This window comes from Pan troglodytes, chromosome 13, assembly GCF_028858775.2.
Source record: "Pan troglodytes isolate AG18354 chromosome 13, NHGRI_mPanTro3-v2.0_pri, whole genome shotgun sequence".
In the NCBI taxonomy this organism is placed as follows: domain Eukaryota; kingdom Metazoa; phylum Chordata; class Mammalia; order Primates; family Hominidae; genus Pan; species Pan troglodytes.
In genome coordinates this window covers 120,688,296-120,703,020 of record NC_072411.2, presented here as the reverse complement: position 1 = coordinate 120,703,020, position 14,725 = coordinate 120,688,296, and the positions used below count along the sequence as shown (strand labels likewise).

At 50.8% G+C, this 14,725-nt stretch overlaps 1 protein-coding gene across 1 annotated transcript in view; it reads right to left on the bottom strand.

The window, feature by feature from the left end:
* The window catches only part of VIL1 (villin 1), a 31,204-nt gene that overhangs the window by 6,013 nt on the left and 10,466 nt on the right, over positions 1 to 14,725 (bottom strand). Inside the window, exons 8-19 of the mRNA XM_001157250.7 lie at positions 14,602 to 14,680; positions 14,330 to 14,428; positions 13,400 to 13,553; positions 12,325 to 12,425; positions 12,099 to 12,236; positions 11,331 to 11,489; positions 9,566 to 9,745; positions 8,837 to 8,982; positions 7,645 to 7,789; positions 6,959 to 7,147; positions 5,570 to 5,638; positions 3,395 to 3,535 (exon numbers count right to left, since the gene is read on the bottom strand). Of these exons, the coding sequence (XP_001157250.5) occupies positions 3,395 to 3,535; positions 5,570 to 5,638; positions 6,959 to 7,147; positions 7,645 to 7,789; positions 8,837 to 8,982; positions 9,566 to 9,745; positions 11,331 to 11,489; positions 12,099 to 12,236; positions 12,325 to 12,425; positions 13,400 to 13,553; positions 14,330 to 14,428; positions 14,602 to 14,680 (1,600 nt within the window). The remainder of the gene's footprint in view (positions 1 to 3,394; positions 3,536 to 5,569; positions 5,639 to 6,958; positions 7,148 to 7,644; positions 7,790 to 8,836; positions 8,983 to 9,565; positions 9,746 to 11,330; positions 11,490 to 12,098; positions 12,237 to 12,324; positions 12,426 to 13,399; positions 13,554 to 14,329; positions 14,429 to 14,601; positions 14,681 to 14,725) is intronic.

Below are 14,725 nucleotides of genomic sequence, written 5' to 3'. Positions count from 1 at the left end.
GCCTATAATCCCAGCACTTTGGGAGGCTGAGGCGGGTGGATCACCTGAGGTCAGGAGTTTGAGACCAACCTGACCAATCTGGTGAAACCCTGTCTCAACTAAAAATACAAAAACAAATTAGCCGGGTATGGTGGCGCACGCCTGTAATCCCAGCTACTTGGGAGGTTGAGGCAGGAGAATTGCTTGAACCAGGGAGGTGGAGGTTGCAGTGAGCCGAGATTGTACCATTGCACTCCATCCTGGGCAACAAGAGTGAAACCCCATCTCAAAAAACAAAACAAAAAAATCAGCCACAGGCTAGGCGCAGCGTCTTATGCCTGTAATCCCAGCACTTCGGGAGGCAGAGGCAGGTCGATCACCTGAAGTCAGGAGTTGGAGACCAGCCTGGCCAATATGGTGAAACCCTATCTCTACTAAAAATACAAAAATTAGCCAGGCGTGATGGTGTGCGCCTGTAGTCCCAGCTACTAAGGAGGCTGAGACAGCAGAATTGCTTGAACTCGGGAGGCGGAGGTTGCAATGAGCCAAGCTTGTGCCACTGCACTTCAGCCTGGGCAACAGAAAGAGGCTCTGTCTCAAAAAAAAAACCACAGAAAACTGATTTTTACAAAAGAATCTAAGCCTTCTTTGACTGCTTCTACCATAATGGGGCTGTCTTGAGTCTGTCTATTTAAAATTAGCAATCCATTTCTGCCTTCCATCAATCCTCTGGTTCAATAACATTGGCTGTCCTCCTTTAGAAACACCTCCTTTATTGGCCGGGCGTGGTGGCTCATGCTTGTAATAGCACTTTGGGAGGGCAAGGTGGGCAGATCACCTAAGGTCAGGAGTTTGAGACCAGCCTGGCTAACATGGTGAAACCCCGTCTCTACTAAAAATACTAAAATTAGACAGGCGTGGTGGTGTGCGGATGTAATCCTAGCTACTTGGAGGCTGAGGCAGGAGAATCGCTTGAACCCGGGAGGCAGAGGTTGCAGTGAGCCGAGATCGCGCCACTGCACTCCAGCCTGGGCGACAGAGCAAGACTCCATCTCAAAAAAAAAAAAAAAAAGAAAGAAATACCTCCTTTATGCTGCATGGCATGATGGTAACAGTGGGACTCCGAAGGCCTGGTTCTTGCTCTGGCTTTGCAACTAACTAGTAATGTTAGGCAAGTTACTTCATCTCTCTGGACTTCAGTTTTCTCAGGTGTAGAACAGGCAATAATAACAGCTTTCATTTGTACAGTACTATGTACCAAGGGCTGGGCTTAGCTTGTCATCATACAGGGATCATCCCAATGTTACAGTGAGGACCTATGTGCCTCCTAGCCTCCCAGCAACCTCACAGGTGGGAGAATCCAGGAGAGAACACAGGAATGTGCTCTCTAAGGTAAAAGGCAGAATTGAAATTCTCTGAGAACAAAACACTTATATAAATATTGAGCCGAAACCCTTAACAGACTTTGATGTTCTGAGAGAGAAACTAGATATCTCTCTTCTGTAGATCCCTTGATTCATTTGTAAGACTACTTTATGACTTATTATACAGAGTATATTATCTCTCCTCTCAATACCCCTAAGCTAGATTGGCAGCCTATTTTGGATCTTCATGAAGTGGGAATGAATATCAGAAATGTGTTCTTAGGCTGGGTGCAGTCGCTGTAATTCCAACACTTTGGGAGGCTGAGGTGGGAGGATCACTTGAGCCCAGAAAGTTGAGGCTGTAGTAAGCCATGATTGCAACAGCACTCCAGCCTGGGCAACAGAGTGAGATCTTATCTAAAATTTAAAAAAAAGTGTCCAGCCCCAAACTCCATTCCCCACACATACACAAAAAGTGTTTTGAACAAGCTCTTCTTGCTGTGCTAACCCCAGTTACCAGATGGACCATGTGCTGATGAGTCTTAAATTCATATCTCTGCCCTGGTGTTCCTCTGAATTGCTTGCCCACTGAACATGTATCTAAACCTCAAAGGACATAGCTACCACTAAACTCATGATTGTCTTCCCCTAAGCTCAGCCTGATCCAGTTTTCTATCTTGGAGAATGATGCTATTTTCTCTTCTCTCATACTCTTTATCCAGTAATTACCAAATATCATTGATTTTACCTCCTAAATGTTTCTCTCCACCTCCTCCACCATGACTTGTTCTAGGTTCCCACCTACCTGTCGGCCTGAGAGCAGCTATGCTGTCTCTCCTAACTGGTGTTCCTATGGCTGCTCTTGCCACCTTCCAGGCTATTGTTCGATGAGAAGCTATAATTATTATTATTATTATCATTTTGAGACGGAGTTACACTCTTGTTGCCCAGGCTGGAGTGCAATGGTGAAATCTCGGCTCACTGCAACCTCCACCTCCTGGGTTCAAGTGATTCTCCTGCCTCAGCATCCCAAGTAGCTGGGATTATAGGCACAAGCCACCATGCCCGGCTATTTTTGTAATTTTAGTAGAGATGGGGTTTCACCATGTTGGCCAGGCTGGTCTCGAACACCTGACCTCAGGTGATCCGCATTCCTCGGCCTCTCAAAGTGCTGGGATTACAGGCATGAGCCACCGTGCCAGGCCAATGTAAGTCTGTCACTCTGCTACTTCAACTATAATGATACTCCCCTTCACCACCAGGATACATGATACGATCCTTAACTTGGGGTAGAAGGCACTGCCAGTTCAGCCCTGCCTCCCTCCCTGGCTCTGCACACCACCACAGCCACTCTGGCCCTCTTGCAGTTTTGCCCCCATTTTTATTCCTTGCCTTTGGGCTTCATGTTAGCTGTCCCTTCTCCAGAACTAACTTACTTTGCCTCAATAATTCCTATTTGTCTTTCAGAAAGAAATCTCTAAATCAGGCTCCTCTTTGTAATACCTTTTTTTTTTTTTCTTTTTTTGAGACAGTCTCACTCTATGTCACCCAGGGTGGAGTGCAGTGGCATGATCTCGACTCACTGCAACCTCCACCTCCCGGGTTCAAGCAATTCTCATGGCTCAGCCTCCCGAGTAGCTGGGATTACAGGCATACACCACCACACCTGGCTAATTTTTGTAGTTTTAGTAGAGATGGGGTTTCCCCATATTGGTCAGGCTGGTCTCAAACTCCTGACCTCAGGTGATCCACCCACCTCGGCCTCCCAAAGTGCTGGGATTACAGGCATGAGCCACTGCACCCGGCCCTGTTTGTAATACTCTTCACAGCTCCTGTACTTCACCTTTCTGGCACTTAACCCTGAAATTAAATAATAGTGTAGCCAGGCTTCTCTGATCTCTCTCCTCCTGGGATATAAGGTGGCATGAAGGCAGGATCCCATCTGTCTTGTTCATCCCCAGCACCTAGTCACCTGCAGGGCCAAATCTGGGAGTCAACTATGGTGGTCCAACAAATGGACTTCTTTGTCTTCTTTTGAGAATCTGACCTACCTCCTTCCTGCTGGGGTCTACACCCTCAGGGAGCTCCTCTACAGGCTTGTTCACTAGCTGCTCCAGGGGGAAGATGGGCAGAGGCCCAGAACTGAGGTTGCTGTTAGCATTGAACACGTCCACTTTGGGGCTTGTGACCTCCTAGGAAAGAAAAGGAAACCACTGGTTACTTTAGCTGGTGCACAGCTACCTCCCAGGCTGCCTTTCTCTCTGAAGTCTCTAGGGCAGCACCTTCAAGAAGCCTCCCATGTCCCACCCCACCCTGCCACACACACACACTCATAAGAACAACATAGGCTGGGTGCAGTGGCTCACGCCTGTAATCCCAGCACTTTGGGAGGCTGAGGTGGGTGGATCACTTGAGGTCAGGAGTTCAAGACCAGCCTGTCTAACATGGTGAAACCGCATCTCTACTAAAAATACAAAACTTAGCCAGGTGTGGTGGCAGGTGCCTGTAATCCCATCTACTCAGGAGGCTGAGGTAGGAGAATCGTTTGAACCTGGGAGGTGGAGGTTGCAGTGAGCTGAGATTGCGCCACTGCACTTCAGCCTGGGCAACAGAGAGAGACTCCTCAAAACAACAACAACAACATAGAGCTTAGTGGTCTGTTCTGACCGAAGTCCATTGGTGGAAAATGACTCTTTTCTTTAACGATTCATTAACTTTCCCATGGCTTTCCCCAGAGTTTGAGATCTAGCCTGGATATTTATGACCCTGTCTCTCTTATCTGTTGTGAAATTGTCATCTATAAATTCACTTAACCTTGACCTATCTATACATGCCAGTCTGTACTGTCAGTCCACCAAGAAGGGTTTCATGAGTGCTGCAGGTTTTGACCATCTGTTGATTATACCCCAGTGTGCTTGTGAACTTGCTCTTGAATTCTGGACACATTCCTCAGAGTTAGCTCTGTCTTGTTCTCTCTATAAGCCTGTGAACTTCTCAAAGCAAAGGTTTTGATTTCATATTCCCGTGTCCCAGGCCTAAAGGCTAAATACATTTTTTTTCTTTTCTTTTTTTGGGTTTTTGTTTTTTTTGTTTTTTTTTTTTTGAGACAGGGTCTGGTTCTGTTGCCCAGGCTGGAGTGCAGTGGCACAATTTCAGCTAACTGCAACCTCTGCCTCCTGGGTTCAAACCAACCTCCCACTTCAGCCTCCTGAGTAGCTGGGACCACAGGCACGCACCACCACACCTAGCTGTTTTTTATTTTTTGTAAAGATGGGGTTTCCCCATGTTACCAAGACTAGTCTCAAACTCCTGGGCTCAAGCAATCCACCCACCTCGGCCTCCCAAAGTGCTGAGATTACAGGCGTGAGCCACTGTGCCCAGCCTAAATACATTTCTGTTAACTCACTGAAAGACCAAAGGAGTTGTAGTTATTCTACCTAGAGAAGGGATCCCAAAGGTGATGGAGTGTAGAGACAGCATTATTTCTCATGTTAGTAATTAGTTAGTAATTCCATGGACTAACTACATGAAATTACCTTTTTAAAATAAGATTTAAAAGATGCAGATTCCTAGGTGCCAATTCTAAGTCTATAAACCAGAATATTTGGGAATGGGGCCTTGGAATCTGCATTTTAATATGCTTCCCCCTCACTCCCTGCCCCCATCTCCCAGACTTCTATGCATGATAAAATTTGAGAACCAGGCCAGGTGTGGTGGCTCATGCCTGCAATCCTAGCACTTTGGGAGGCCGAGGCTGGTGGATCACTTGAGGTCAGGAGTTTGAGACCAGCCTGGCCAACATGGTGAAACCTCGTCTCTACTAAAAATACAAAAGTTAGCCAGGCGTGGTGGCACACACCTGTAATCCCAGCTACTTGGGAGGTTGAGGCATGAGAATCACTTGAACCCAGGAGGTGGAGGTTGCAGTGAGCTGAGATCCTGCCACTGCACTCCAGCCTGGGAGGCAGAGTGAAACTGTGTCTCCAAAAAAAAAAAAAAAAAAAAAAAAAAAAAAAAAAAAAAAAATTGAGAACCATTTCACTAGGAAATTGAGGAAACAAAACCACTAGAGGCACTGAAGTTAAACAGCAAGAAGAATGAGAAGTGGGGGAGAAATAGGAGGGAAAGCACAGGACTCTGGTGTCTTCTCTGCAGTGTTCTTGGCTCCCACAGGTCTGACCACCAGCTGGCCACTGCAGGGCCCAGCCACCCCGCCCCGGACTCACAGCAGTGATCTGGCTCCAGTCCCTAGAGTTGCCAAGCTCCGCCTTCAGGTCCTCATAGGATTTGGTGTTCTGCACATAAAGTAAATAACAGATTAGACCTGGATCTCAGCAGAGGAGATGGATGAGAAGCCATTTTCCCTCAGGAATGAAAAGAAGGCTGGTCTGGGGCCTAGTGGTAAGAAAGGAAAGAGGATACGCAGGCTGAGGCTGGAGGAGGGTCCCTGAAAAAGGAGATTAGATGGTGAGGTTGGGACCAGAGGGGCTGCCAGATCAGAAAAGGGGAGCGCAGGCTATATTTGTCCCAGCTCAGCCTGACATGGGGATGGGCAGGATCTTTTGCCACCTGCAGGGGCCAGGGCAAGAACCCGCAGGCAGTATGGAGAACCCTGCCTAGGCTATGTAGGCTCTGGGAAATGCAGGGCTCCTGGGGATGGGTGGGGGTCCCCCCAGATAATAGAAGGGAGCCCTGCCACAGAGGAATGAAGGGACCATGGCTCTGAGGAGTCCCATCTCCATATCCTAGAGCACACTTATGCTGAATGAATGAATGAATGAGTGAATGAGGCTGAGAGAGAAGCCAGCACACACTTGAGGTGAGGGAAAGGTGATAACTAAAGTGGATTGAGAAAACCTGGCATCTCGATATGCTGCCTTGAGTAAAAACTAAAAGCCCATGTAACTGCAGAATTTAAAAAAACAAACCAACAAATTTAAGGAAATTAAGCTTTCTGCTTCCCTAAAGCCATCTGTTGTGACAATTTAGAGCACCCAGAGCCACCAGGCCAGGCTTCACTGTACCTTGGCCTTCTTCCTACAGAAAACCTTTGCTGGAGTTCCATTGTGGGTGGGGCCAGTTTAGGAAACACCCCGTGGGAGCTTGGCACACCATCCCTCAGGTAAGGACCACACACATGACCCATTTTGCTTGGAATTTAGCACCAGGAAGACATTTGTCAGTTCTTTAGAACCAACATGTTTCAGCTGGCATGGAGTATCCACCATGTTGCTGCAATGATGAGAACATTCTCACCTCTGCTGCCCAACACAGTAGCCAGCTGCCACATGTGGCTAGTGACAAACTGAATTTTGAACTGTGTTTAATTTTAATTTAAGTAATCAGTACATTTCTTACCTATACTATCCAGCAGCTTTGCTCTAAATGTAGTGCACAAACAAGGCACTATAATTAGCCTTGGTTTTTGATAGACTTCTTCCCTCTCACCAGAGGCCTAATGGCCTTAGTGCAGCCTTACTTTCTGTTCTAAGCTTCCTCTAGCCCCTTTCTAAATCAGCAGGTCATATATCCCAAAGAGACAGAATGGCCTGCAGGAATCAGCACTGATCTCCAGGCAGGGCTAGAGAAGGACATGCTGGGATGAGGCCACTCACACTCCACTTGAAGGGATCCCAAGCCAGGAACCAGCCTGTGAAGGTGGGGGGCTCGTGTCCCTGCTTCACCACAATGATGGGGGTCTCGGGGTCACGCCCGCTGGGATGGGTCTTGAGGTATTCCTGTGCAGTGGTTGCTGCGGCCTTCTTCTCCTCCTCGTTGGCATGTTTCCCAATCCAGAAGAAGACCTATTGAGAAACCCAGGAGATCAGTCCATCCTTCTTGTCCTCCCTGGCCCACAGGGCTCTGCCTCAGTTGTCCAACAGTGAAGCCCTGACCTTGACCCTGACTCTACCACTACCAGCCAAATGACCTAGGGCAGGCACCATCTGGCCTTGAATTTGTATCTGGGAAATTAGCAGGTTGGACAGATGCCTTGTACTTGGATATTCTGCAAATGTGTGTCTCCCAGACTGTCCAAAGCCCAGGATTCTCAAAAACACTCCTGCTGCCATGTGAAATAAATAGGACTTTGGGAGAGAATACGTTCTTCCCTGCAGCCCCTCTGAGCATGTTCCTCCCCACCTTCCTTCTTTCTTACACTTCTGGTGTTCATACCATTTCCAGGGAGAAATTATGTGAGGGCCAAGAAAATGTTGACACTTACCTAACCTTAAAGCCACTCTTTCTTGGCCCTGGGGATTGAAGTGGCTGGGAAGAGGGGTCCCCAGGCCCTTGGTCCTACCTGGTCCCAGACATCTAGTAGGAACACATCATCCTCTTCCAAGTCATCCTGATTGAAGTCAGGGATCTCTGTGGCCAGGAAGCGCCCAGTCTTGTTGGAACATTCAAAGAGCCGGGGGGTGATGACCAGGTTTTCTTCCTGTAGTCTGCAGGATGGAGAGAAGATTGTACTGGCAGAAGGAAGGTGTGGCAAAAGGAGAATTGAGGACACAGAACTCTGAGAAAGGGACTCTGGCATAGAAAGGTCATCTCCAGCAAAATGCTCTATCTTCTGATTGATAAAAGGGTCCCCTCTCATTCCAAGAGTGCTCTGAGGAAGAAATTGTCACTGCTTTCTGGACATGCATTCCAGTGTCTTTTGCAGAGCCTCGTTAGGAAGTTCTTCCTGATATCTTCCTTCCATCCCTCCTACTGCTACTACAGTACATGCCCTTTTGCTTTTGAACTAGGGACTAGTAGATCATGGATATTCTCTAGAAAAACCATTTGAGCCAGGCACCGTGGCGCACACCTGTAATCCTAGCATTTTGGGAGGCTGAGGCAGGTGGATCACCTGAGGTCAGGAGTTCAAGACCAGCCTGGCCAACATGGTGAAACCCTGTCTTTACTAAAAATACAAAAATTAGCCGGGCACGGTGGTGGGCGCCTGTAATCTCAGCTACGCAGGAGGCTGCAGCAGGAGAATTGCTGGAACCTGGGAGGCGGAGGCAGAGGCTGCAGTGAGCTGAGATTGCACCACTGCATTCCAGCCTAGTTGACAGAGCGAGACTCTGTCACAAAAACAAAACAAAACCATTTGAAAGAGGGCTTGTGGCTGGTGCTCCTTAGCATCCCAGGCCTGTGTCAGGACCTAAAAGCAGGCTGGCCTCTGGCATCTTGTTACTGAAAGGCAAACCTCTAGCCCTGCCCCTTGCTTTGAGCTGCCTCCTATGGTCAGGAATTCCCTTTGCCAAGGAAACACCCCACCAGGTCCTGGGCATACTGTAGTGAGCAGCACAGACACAGCCCCTGTGCCAAGAGGCTCCAAGGGTATGGGCTGCCCTTTATTCATCTTGTAGCCCTGGGGGCCTGGCACAGTGCCTGACACACAGAGTCCTCAGTCCATGCCTGCTGTAGGCTCTGGGTGTAGGGATGGAGATGCTGGGCGGCTCCCCCACCTTGGTAACCTGGAGGAGGAGGGACCTGAGAGTTACCTCTTGGTGTTGGCATAGGGGGCCTTCCCACCCAGGGCCATCCAGAAGTTGGCTGGCTCCTGCCCTTCCACCACCACTTGCTTCTCCGTCCGGGAGATGGTGTCAGCAACCATCTTGGCCATCTCCCGCTCGTCCCCGCTACAGCCCTAGGAAAAAAAAGGGTCAGCTAATTTCTAGTGCCACCCCTACCTCCACCCTCCTACCACATTCACTGCCCAGAGTTCCGGGGTCTAAGAGGGCTCTCCTGGGTCAGGACCTTGTGTATACAGGCCACACAGGGACAATTCCATGCTTTCTTCTGTCCTTGACACTCCAAAGAATAGCAGAAGAAACTAGAGAGTCTTTTCAAGGTTCGAGAAGGACTCCAAGAGGCTATGCATTCTTCTTACAGAGATCAAAGGAGAGGCAGTGACCGGCTCAGGGTAGTGAGAGAGAGCCCAAGACATAAAGACAGACCAACACAGGGACAGATGGAGGTGGCCAGAGAAACAGAACAAGAGAGACTGCCTCCAACAGAGAGGCAGAGAATCTGAGGATGGTCATTGATGAGGCAGAAGGATAGACCCAGAGCTACTGAGGAGGGAGAGCCTGGGCTCCAGAGGCGGCTGAGGACTGAGCAGGCACAACTTAGTTGGCCAGGGGTTCCTGCCCTGACCTAGGGCTGCTGCGAAACTGGGGGACTCCCAGGACCCACTTGCGGATGGGGAGGCCTCTAGACCCTGAACATACCTTCCCACACCATAGATAGCAGCAAGACTGGGTCTTGAGGACAAAGACATCATTGGAATTGAGGAAATTGGCCCGCGCTGGGACCTCAAAGGCCTTGGTGTTGTTGGCGCCAGTTCCCTGGACCTGGAACAGCCGTGTGGAGGGCCCGGGCTCCAAGTTGTTAGTTCGGGAGGTGCCTCCCTGCAGGTGAGGGCAGAAGACAGGGAGAGAGAGTCAGGAGTCACTTAGTAAAGAAGATGATGGGGAACAGAGGGGGATAGGGTAGGGCGGGGAGGTTTGCCCCTGCAGCTCCTCTGATGCTCCGTCACCAGGTCTTTCTAAAACATTGTTTGCATCACAGCGTTTCTCTTTTCAAAAATGTCCAGTGACTCCCCATTGCTTATAGCCTAAAGCCCAGCTCCTCAGCTTTGCCTTTGAAGGCCCCACATGACAAAGATGCAAACTGCCTTTGCAGACACTGCTGCCATCAAACCCTCCAGCTAGCTCTGCCAGGCTTCTTTTTTTTTTTTTTTTTTTTTTTGAGATGGAGTTTTGCTCTTGTTCCCCAGGCTGGAGTGCAATGGCACTATCTCAGCTCACTGCACCCTCTGCCTCCTGGGTTCAAGCAATTCTCCTGCCTCAGCCTCCTGGGTAGCTGGGATTGTAGGCACCCACTGCCATGCCCGGCTAATTTTTGTATTTTTAGTAGAGACGGGGTTTCTTCATGTTGGTCAGGCTGGTCTCGAACTCCCAACCTCAGGAGATCCGCCCACCTTGGCCTCCCAAAGTGCTGGGATTACAGGTGTGAGCCACAGCGCCTAGCCTTTTTTTTTTTTTTTTTCCTTGAGACAGAGTCTCGCTCTGTTGCCCAGGCTGGAGTGCAATGGTGTGATCCTGACTCACCGTCTCCCAGGTTCAAACCATTCTCCTGCCCCAGCCTCCCCAGTAGCTGGGATTACAGGCGTGCACTACCACGTTCGGCTAATTTTTGTATTTTTAGTAGAGACAGGGTTTCGCCATGTTGGCCAGGCTGCTCTCGAACTCCTGACCTCAGGTGATCCACCTGCCTCTGCCTCCCAAAGTGCTGGGATTACAGGCGTGAACCACCACGCCTGGCCAGTTCCACCAGGCTTCTGATGTTCCCCAGGGAGCCTCTCCCCCAGGCCCTTGTCCTTGCTGTGCCCCCTGCATTGCATGCCCTCATTTTGAACTACTGACCTCAGGTGATCCACCCACCTCAGCCTCCCAAAGTGCTGGGATTACAGGTGTGAGCCACCGCAACCGGCATTTTTTTTTTTTTTTTAAGATGGAGTCTCCCTCTGTTGCCCAGGCTGGAGAGCAATGGCACAATCTTGGCTCACTGCAACCTCCGCCTCCCAGGTTGAAGAGATTCTTCTGCCTCAGCCTCCTGAGTAGCTGAGATTACAGGCACCCACCATCATGCCCGGCTAATTTTTGTATTTTTGTAGAGATGGGGTTTCACCATGTTGGCCAAGCTGGTCTTGAACTCCTGACTTCAGGTGATCCACCCGCCTCAGCCCCCCAAAGTGCTGAGATTGCAGGCATAAGCCACCATGCCCAGCCCAATTACACGTATTTCTAAAGTAACCAAATGGGTTGTTTCTATTACCAGTTCCACATAGGTGATAGAACCTCCAGGGTAGTCTCCTATGAAGAATGGGCTTCACCTCAAGCCCTGCTCCCACCACCTGTCCCCTTCTCCATCTCCTGGATGCCTGTCTTGCCACAGTGGTTACTGCCAGACACCTCAGTTCAGCAGCCACACCTGGTAGACCACCATGCGTCCCTTGAAGATGGACATAAGATGAGGTGGCTCCTTGCCCATTGGGACCCGGATCTGGACTGGTTCACCATTGTACTTCTGGTCCAGGATGATGGCTTGATAAGCTGATGCTGTAATTTCATCTTGGCTGGCCTGGCTGCCCTGGGGATGAGCAGGAGGGAGTGAGTGGGATTGGGTCAGCCCCCAATTCTGACCCCATCCTCAGCCTCAGCAACAACTCCATCCTCAAGTCTGAACTGGTCCTAAACCCAATTGTCTTCCCCACCAAACTCCACTGTGAAACAGCCAAAACCCCAATCTGAACCATACCTCAGTTCTGATCTCAACCTCAAACCTAATTCTTTCCCAGACCCAGCCCAGCCCTGACCTACCTGCAACCCCAGCCTTAACCCCAAACCTCCTCCTTTCCTTTCTGCTCCTTCTTCAGGGAGACATCACAGGCACCACACCACTCAGTCCTAGACACACTCCCTGCTCCCTCGCATCTAGACACAAAAACCCATGGGCAGAGCAGGTGACAAGAATGTGCAGAAGGCAATGAAAATTGGAAGGGAGACTCAGAGAACCAAAAGGAAAAGGGCTGTGAATGGGGGTACTAGCGGGACCTCATAGCCAAAGCAGTCCTTCTTGAAGGGGTGAGCACCCCATCCCCAGAGGTATTCAACCCAAGGGTGATGGCCACTTAGCAGGAGTATGTACAAGGCGGAGCTAAGCCGGCTGTGCTCTGGGTGGGACGTGGCGGGACCTGACCTGCCAAACGTAGAGCAGGTAGTGCTGCTTCTCGCCGATGAGGTAGGTGTAGAGCAGCAGGTAGCAGTCGCCCCCATAGAAGTGGCCTAGCCACTTGGAATCCACAGGTACCAGCTCTAGGTTCTCAATGCGCCACACCTAGGGCCAGTATCAGGCCAGGGTGAGGTCCAGGACAGGCTCCACCATCCCTGCTCCACCCAGCACGGGCCTCTCTGCCCTCACATACCTGCACTTCCCCACTCCCATCATCTACCATCTTCTGCTGGGCAGCCACCTGAGGCTTGACATGCATGGATGTGGCATCGAACTTCACCTGTTCCACTTTGGCTAAAGTGGGGGAAATCATGAAACCAATTGTCACCAGCTGAGGTCTCCCAGGTCCTCACAACAGCCCTGAATGGTAGCTACAATTCTTAGACTCATTTTCAGATGAGGAAACCGAAGCAAGAGAGATTCAGTAGCTTACCTGGTTGCACAGAATGTGGCAGAGCTACAATAGAGAACCACATCTCCCTCCCTCTAAAACTCCTGCTCCCAGGGAGCCAGGAGAGGCATAAGAGCAAGGCTTTAGCTTTGTTGATCTACGTCCTGACCCCTGCAGCATTCAGACTTCAAGCCTTGACCTTGTCTCCCAGCTCAATAGGGAGCTCTGCAATGATGGGGGCTGTACACTATTACTTCTCCTCTCCTAGGTGCTGGGCACCGAGCTTGCCCTCAGCAAATACTGGCTGGTAAGAGACTGAAGCTGTTCGGTTTTCAGGGAGGCCCAACCCCATCCCAAATGAAATATCACATCACTGACAGCTCCCTTTTTTTTTTTTTTTTTTTGAGATGGAGTTTCGCTCTTGTTGCCCAGGCTGGAGTGCAATGGCATGATCTTGGCTCACTGCAGCCTCTGCCTCCTGAATTCAAGCAATTTTCCAGCCTCAGCCTTCTGAGTAGCTGGGGTTACAGACATGCACCACCATGCTTGGCTAATTTATTAGTTCTTTTTTTCAGTAGAGACGGGGTTTCACCATGTTAGGCTAATCTCAAACTCCTGACCTCAGGTGATCCACCCGCCTCAGCCTCCCAAAGTGCTGGGATTACAGGCATGTGCCACCATGCCCAGCCCTCTCAGCTCCCTTTTTGTGACAACTAGAGTTTGTCCACGTCCCCATCTGCTAGGAGAAGCCCAGAGCCAGCGTAAAAGTCTTCGTGGAAGATGCACGTCAGGGAAGGAGGGTGGGTGGTGGACCAAGTGGCTCTCCTGGCCCAGCTCCTGGATCCTGGCTCCCTCACTGCCCCCGCCTGGCCCTCACCCACGGAGCCCACAGTGTGGGTTTTGCCTAGGCCTGAGGTCCGGTTGGACGCTGTCCACTTCTGGAAGAGCTGCTGAAAGACGGCTGACTCAGCCCCATCATTCTGCACCTCCACCTGTGTGCTTGGTGGGTACTGCTTGGCTTTGATGAAGTTCTGGAAGAGAAAGGGGTGGCTGGAAGCTATGCACCTCCCCTAGTCCCCACTCCCAATGCAAGCCAAAACCTAGCTCTAACCTAACCAGATCCACCATCAGATCTACCCCGGCACCAAAACTGAACCCAAACCCAATCCCAGTGCTAATCCCCAACCTAACCCTACTCTGACCCCAGCCTCAAGGTCAAATCTGATACCGCCTGAAACCTAACACTGGCCTCAAGACTCACTCAGACCTCAACCTCAAATCTAATACCCAAACACAACTCTGACCCCAATCCCAAAGCCAAATCTAACGCCTAATGTGACCCTACCTCAATGCTAATCCTAATGCCCAGTCCCCAATCCAACACTGGCCCCAAGCCAGTTAGGGTTACGACTAAAGCCCCAGCAATGACCCCAAACTCTGACTTGGCCCTGGTCTGAGCTGACCCAATCCCCTTTTGTAGGAAGCCAGCCTCCCTCCATTTCTCCTTCCCTTTTCCAAACTCAGCTCAGGTGCAGGCAGGTGAGAGCCCACATCCTGAGGTGGCCCCAGGGTTGCCTGGTGGTTGGCTCCCTGGTGTGCAGAGAACCCCGAAGATGACCACAGAATGGCCCCTCAGGCCCCTCCCATTGGGCCGGGCCCAGCCCTCATCCTGCTCCTCCCAGCCTTCCCTGCCTCTGCCTGGCACTATGCCCTGGTCTGAGCCTGCCTGCCCACCCCATGCTGCTATCTGCTCTCTCCCTCCCATCACTCTGCCCTCCTCCTGGACCCTCCCCCGCCCCGCCACTACCAGCGCATGGCTCATGGCTCCCTTCTTCTCCTGCTCATTGGCTTTCTTCCCTTTCCACACGTAGATCTTCAGGCCCCCCTGGTCCAGGATGTAACAGTCCTAGAGTCGGGAGAGGTAACAGTCTGATGGAGCTGGAAGTGCTGGACTGGGACAGCCTCACACACAAAAAAGTCTCTCCCTCCCAGGCCCACCCCAAGCCCCCTGGAATTTTTCCTGCTTGAGGGAAAGGGGGCCAGGTTGCAGTAGGCTGGGGGGTCTCCAGACCCTCTTACCTCATGACTGAGCAGGTCCTGTGTCAGTGGCCGTGTGGCGACTTCCCTCACCACCAGATTCCCCTCGGAGTCAGACACACTGCAGGACAGAAGCAAGGCATAGATGGGGAGGGGGCCCAAGCCC